We start from the raw sequence: 6,104 nt of genomic DNA, 5'->3' as shown, positions 1-6,104 counted from the left end.
GCTGATGAGCCATCTCGACCATTTAGGAACCTTACAAAGGTATGTGCCGATAAATATTCATTGGACGTTGACGAAGTTGACGTCCGGCCCATAACATTGATAGATCTCTCAAAAAGTTCAGTTGAAGATTCCCCTACAAACTCGCAAAATCCAGGGAGTAATCGAAGGCCTATGCGTATGATCGACCGATCGATTGACAATTCTGTGGAACTTTTCGCAATGCGACGACAGCTGCATTGCTTCATCTAGTCCTATATGTTTTATGTTCTTGTTACTTCTTTTCAAGAAGGATAAGAACATGTTTTTTTTTTTTTGTTTCAGCCACTCCTTTTTACAGTGTGCTGTGTTTGCTCATTTTCTAAGCAAGCTAGCAATCTAGGCATTCATGGATGTTTTGTTTGGACTTTGGAATCGATTTGATCTTACATAGGTGCTCCCATATGGGCTAATTTTTCTGATATCCATATCCCAATGAATGGATATAGCTGAGGCAGCATATTACTAGGAATAAGAGATAGATGCCTTTCTCTCTCTCAAAATGAAAAGAAGGTAGCTGCTGGAGATCAAAGGATACCACGGCTATGCAAAAACAAGTGCAAAAATCAATAGATAATGTGCCTTGTCTGCTGCCAAAATTTTGTGCCACATGCCCACTGGTTCGATGGCAGATGAGAGAGAGAGAGACCTAATATAACGCAGAACATATATTTGTCACTTTTTCTTGAGCTTTGGAAATAATCAAACTAAAGATGTGAGGAATATCTACAGTAATTCTGGAAGGAAGCTAAAACTTAAGAAGTTCATCATTTGCATAATTATTTAAGAATAAGTAGGCCAGAGGCTCCGAAAAAGTGCAAACATACATCCCAAAATGTTGCTACTCTCTCCGATCAATGCAATTTTTTTACTAAATATATAACAGGCCACTGAAAATGCTGAAAGCAGGCATATTATATTGCTGTTATTTAATTAATTGTGTTAGGCTGATACATGCATGATATGAATTTTAAAAATGCTGATGTGACCAAAAAAGTATTAATAGAATTTGAATATATGGAAAGTTTCGTTGTACGATGAAATGCTAAAATAGCAAAAGCAATGAAATTTGATGCTGCCAAAAAGTAATGCTTACAATAATGTCAAGTCAAAAGTGACGCTTGCAAGCAATCAAATTAATTTTATTTTTGAGAACCAAGCCTTGGATTCAGTAGTTAGCGAAGGTAGTTGTACCCCACTCACTAGGGATTAAATTATAGGTGTTTGCTCTTTGTCTTACTAAGGTAGAATTTTTTTTAAGTAGTAAACGGCTACCCATCGAGATTTATGATGACTTCGTCAGTCTTCAAATTTCACATCTTCTGTCTTTAGTAAGCGCAATGTGAGTGCATGCATATGGTATGAGTAAGTGTTGTACTGGGATTTCTCAAAAAAAAAAAAGTTTCATGTGAGCACCAATTTGCTTGTAAAGGTAAGCTGAAAAGGATCCGGATGATACATAGGGTCTACAAAGACCTGATAATCCATCATCATTATTGAAAGTTACACCAAAAAAAGAAATTGAATGGAGATATATCAAACGTAAAAGTGATAAAATAATATGATGCTTTCAAAACTCTTGTTTCATTGTATCTGTTTTTTTGCTCGTCCTTATTCTATTTCCCCTAGTGCCTACATGAAACAATTAACTGTAGGGGGTATAAGTTTTGAGGAGTGGTACCAATCTAGCTAGCACTTCTTATTAATATAAACGAGAGACAAGCAGCCAAGGAATCAAGTAGGGCATGACATGGTTCTTTCTTTGAGGAACAAATTAAGAAGGCATGCATGCAAAGATCCCAAGGCAATGGAGAGACAGAGAGGAACATGGGTCCTTTCAAAAGGGAACGATCTTTAGAGATAGTGAGAGATTAAGGGGATCGAGCAAGCTAGCCACCAAAAAGGGTGTCCTGGTTTTGAGAAATCCCATGATTTTGTTTGAGGGGACAGGGGGCAGGGATTAGGGTGGCATTGATGCGTGGGATCATGTTACTGCCATTCCCTCCCAAAGACAGCTTGCCAGCATATCTGGGGCATGACACAGAAAACAAGAACCCAAAACCCCTTCTCCTTGGGCAGGAGAGGAGACACACCAGTATTCTTCTCTCAGAGCACATTAGAAAAACACTCGCTATGTGTATATATATACATATATATATACACATACATATATATATACATGCATACATATATATATATATACACATGCATACACCACGGGAGTGATCATTACACCCACACAAACAGCCTCCCAAAATGGCCATTAGTTTATGGTTAGTGCTGCCCAAAGCACGCACGATTAGTTATAATAACAAGTGTAGGAATATAAAAATGAGGCCATGCAAGAGAGCTATAGGGAGCTAGAAGATCCTCCTCCTCCATGCCTCAGATATATAAAATAAATTATATATACACATGAATAGACAATTTCATTACCGTAAGAGGACATAGTGGATCCATACATTTTGCAAGATCACACGTCCCGCTTAAACAAAACACCAAAAATATGTATTGAGAAGACAAGCAACAGTAACAGATTAATCCTCTCACATCAAAATTAACAAATACTAGTGCAATATAGTCTCCAACATATAGACAAAATCTCCCTAGAAACTATATATAGAATGTCCAACATGAATTAGTGAGAGAAACAAACAAAGAAGAAAAAAATAGAGGAGAAATCAACATAGTTGGTTCTAGTACTAGGTAGATCGAGCTCCTCCGCAGTTATCACTTGCATTAGACCCAATCTGAGGGGATCCTCTGCAGTTAGTACTGGCATTAGACCTGATTTGAGCTGTTGATTTCAGCATAAATGTATCATATCTATCAGTACAGTACTAATACAATATTGCGCTACAGTGAAATATACTAGCTATAAAAATACATTAGATCCCATCAGGGCCGTTGATTGCACGATGGATATATCTGATCTACCGTTATAGTATTATGCTATAGTACCAAAACACGCACTAATCGGATTATTGTTACTACAGTACCAGTGATCAGATAATGTACAATACTGTAGCTCTCATTTTACTGCAGAAAGTGATCCTCTGCATTAATTCATATTAGTGCAGAGGATCCGGGTCCGTAGCAGCTAGCCTCACCGAGTTTAAAAGTCACGCTCTTCACTTGTTCTAATGCCATCCCCATGCATGCAAAGCTACATATGAACTCCTCAATTAACCAACAGTGATCAACCAACCATCGATCCAAGCAGGAGCAGCTAAAGATTAACAACTATTAATCATGAAGCAAGCTAGGGTTAGGGTTTCCTCCTTGCAATTAACCCAACAAACTCATCCTCCAAAACCACAATGCATGAGATCTTATCAAGCAGGGTAACAATGCAACCAACCAATATTATTGCACCAAAAGGCAATGCTCATATATACGCTCTATATATGGGGTAGTGACTGTGAGCAAGCAAACCCTAGGCGGTCTTCGTCGTCGCCACCGGCGGCATGCATTGAATGTATGCATGCAGCAAGCAGAAGACGCGCCAATGGCGGTGGTGGGCTGCTACTGCCACGACGACACGGACAGCAGCGGCCGCGTCTGCCACCCGAGGAAGCACGCGCCGCGCGCTTCCTGCACGAGGTAGCCCTCCGACGGGTAGTGCAGCCGCAGCAGCAGCCGCGCTTGCGACACGGCGAACGCGCTGAGCGGCTGCGCCGCGAATCCGGCGGAGCGCGCGGCGGCGCCCCACCGCTCGAGCCCGCGCCACCATCTCCCGCCAGAAGGCCCCAGCGCCGCCTCGATCTCCCAACCGAGCACCTCCTGCTCCACCGCCAGCCGCTCCCGGCTCCCCGGCGGCACAGTAGCCTCGAGCGCGTCGAACACGGCCGAGTAGTGATCCATGGCCACCGCAACCCGCCGGGGAAGCTCGTCAATGCGGTCGAAGCCCCCGCTGTTCGGCTCCCTCTCGGCGATGGTCACCACGGCGGGGGCCATGGCCTTCACCCATTTCAAGAAGGCGGCGAGCTCGTCCTGCCCGCCCAGTTTGTGCAAGAACATGACGCAGTTGACGGCCAGCGTCTCGTCAGGGTGCAACTCCAGGCTCGTGGCCGCGCTAGGAGTGGTCGTGGTGGTGCTTGCGCCGGAGATCTGGTGGGTGGCGGCGCAGGAGAGGAGGAGCGGTGTGAAGTGGAAGGGGAGCTGGATGGAGCGGGCGAAGGCACGGAGGCGGCTGCCGGTGCGGAGGAGCGTCTCGCGATCGGCGCCGGCGCCGGTGATGCGGACCTCGGGCGGGCCCGCGGCCGGGTCGGCGCGGTCGGCGATCGCCTGGAGGAGTGGCGGCCACTGCACGCCGTGCGCGGCGTCGAGGTCGAGGATGTGGACGCGGCGCGCGCCCTCGACGGCGTCGAGGATGGCCTGGTTCGCCGTCAGATGAGCGAACCGCAGGAACGGTGCGATCTGGTTGAACGCGAGGTACGCGCCCGAAGACGCCGGCCGCGCGGCGGCGGAGGCCACCAAGCCCTGGACAACGCCGCGCCCGGCAGCGGCGGCCTTGGCATCCGCCCGGAGCGCGAGCGCGCGCGCGAAGTGGTAGGCGACCCGGTCGGCCGCGTCCGCGCGTGGGGACGCCGCGGAAAGCAGGACCCCGGCGGCGCGGCGCGCCGCCTGGAGGTCCCCGCGCTGCAGCAGGTCGGCGCAGGCCAGGACGAGGTCCCTCGCGGACGGCACCGCCGCGGCCGCTGTCGCGAGGACGCCGCTGCTGTTGTCGTTCTTGTTGTCATTGTTGTTGTCGGTGTCAGAGGAGGAGGAGTGATGGAGTGAACCGAGCATAGCAATAGCTTGGACGGTTACAAGCTCGAGCTTCTTCACCGGCGCGAGCCTGCGGTGGAGCGGCGGCGGCGGCTGGAGTCGGCGGTGGTGGCGAGCGAGGAGCATGAGCGGGTGGAGGGGGAGTGCGTGCTTCTCCTGGCGGCTTTAATAGGGGCGCACGACGTCCAGCAGCAGCACCTGGGGCTCGGGCTGGACATCCTCATCTGCCAAAATACAGAGGTGTGCTTGTGCGAGTGAGAGTGAGAGAGACTGCAATACAGTAGCTTGCCACTACCTACTCAGCTCAGCCATAGCCTAGCTAGTAGTAGCTACTACATGAACTGTGCAAACTCATAGAGAGAGAGAGCTCCTGCCTGCTCGTTGCTTTCTCTCTCTAGGAATGGAATGGGGGAGGGGAAAGGTGGCAGCAGGGTGAGTGAGAATGCGTGTGTGCTGGTGGTAGTTGTCCTTTATCGGGTGGATCGGACTGTGGTGTGTGATTTGGGGGCCTAAGTGGAAGAGGGGAATCTAAAACATTCCAAGGATTGGTGTTGGTGGGCCTAAACAACCGAAGATTCATACGAGAGAGCTTAACCTAATCTAAGCTACTCTCACTAGTTGCTGTACCAAGCTAGCTTCAGATTATTACTACTAGCTAGCTGCCAAGATGGACGGGTTGGATGGACTGATGTGTACACCTGCGTGCCTGTACGTACGTTGGATATGGAATGCTTCCTGCCACAGGCAGCTAAAGCTAGCAGCTAGGAGAATCGGGTAACTATCATTGGCGCCGTTCCTCCTTTTTTTGTGTGTGTGTATATACAAGTTGATGGAATATTTCGTGTGTATATGGTGATATTTAGCTTTGAGGTGATTCTTATCATGTTTTCTTGGACGGCTTTGATGGCGACATGTGAACGTTGCAACGCCGCTGGTAAGTGAGAATGCGTGTGGCTGGAATGGAAAAACACATCGCTAAGTAAAACTAACAATATTCCCGCGAAAAAAAAAAAGCAAAACTAACTATGCTCCATGCAAAAAAAAAAAGAGGTAAAACTAAGTATGCAAAAAAAAACTGATCTTTAAATGCACAAATTGAATCAGACCATCCTACTACTATGCAAGAGAATACTCAATATTGAATATAATAACCAGAAAGTAGTTTGTGTTGACCACCTTTCCCTGACTAATTACTCCTAAATTGGACCATTAACCATCTTTGCTCTGGTGCCCTAATTTTCAACTAATTTCCTGTCTGCCATCAGCCAGTTACAAATTTCGATAGTCTTTGCATTCCA

At 47.4% G+C, this 6,104-nt stretch overlaps 1 protein-coding gene across 1 annotated transcript; it reads right to left on the bottom strand.

Moving 5' to 3' along the window:
- Window positions 1–2,585: 2,585 nt before the first annotated feature.
- Window positions 2,586–5,761, bottom strand: LOC133883213 (protein MONOCULM 1-like). Its single transcript, XM_062322451.1, has one exon. It carries the CDS (start codon window positions 4,930–4,932, stop codon window positions 3,562–3,564), a length of 1,371 nt encoding a protein of 456 aa, XP_062178435.1. The 5' UTR covers window positions 4,933–5,761; the 3' UTR covers window positions 2,586–3,561.
- Window positions 5,762–6,104: the final 343 nt, after the last annotated feature.

This window comes from Phragmites australis, chromosome 10 (genome assembly GCF_958298935.1).
Source record: "Phragmites australis chromosome 10, lpPhrAust1.1, whole genome shotgun sequence".
In the NCBI taxonomy this organism is placed as follows: domain Eukaryota; kingdom Viridiplantae; phylum Streptophyta; class Magnoliopsida; order Poales; family Poaceae; genus Phragmites; species Phragmites australis.
The sequence above is the reverse complement of the archived record's forward strand: the minus strand, read 5'-3'. Positions and strand labels throughout refer to the sequence as shown.

Bases quoted from the DNA above. Each gene is read 5' to 3' on its own strand.
- LOC133883213 (XM_062322451.1), bottom strand. From the start codon at position 4,932: ATGCTCCTCGCTCGCCACCACCGCCGACTCCAGCCGCCGCCGCCGCTC.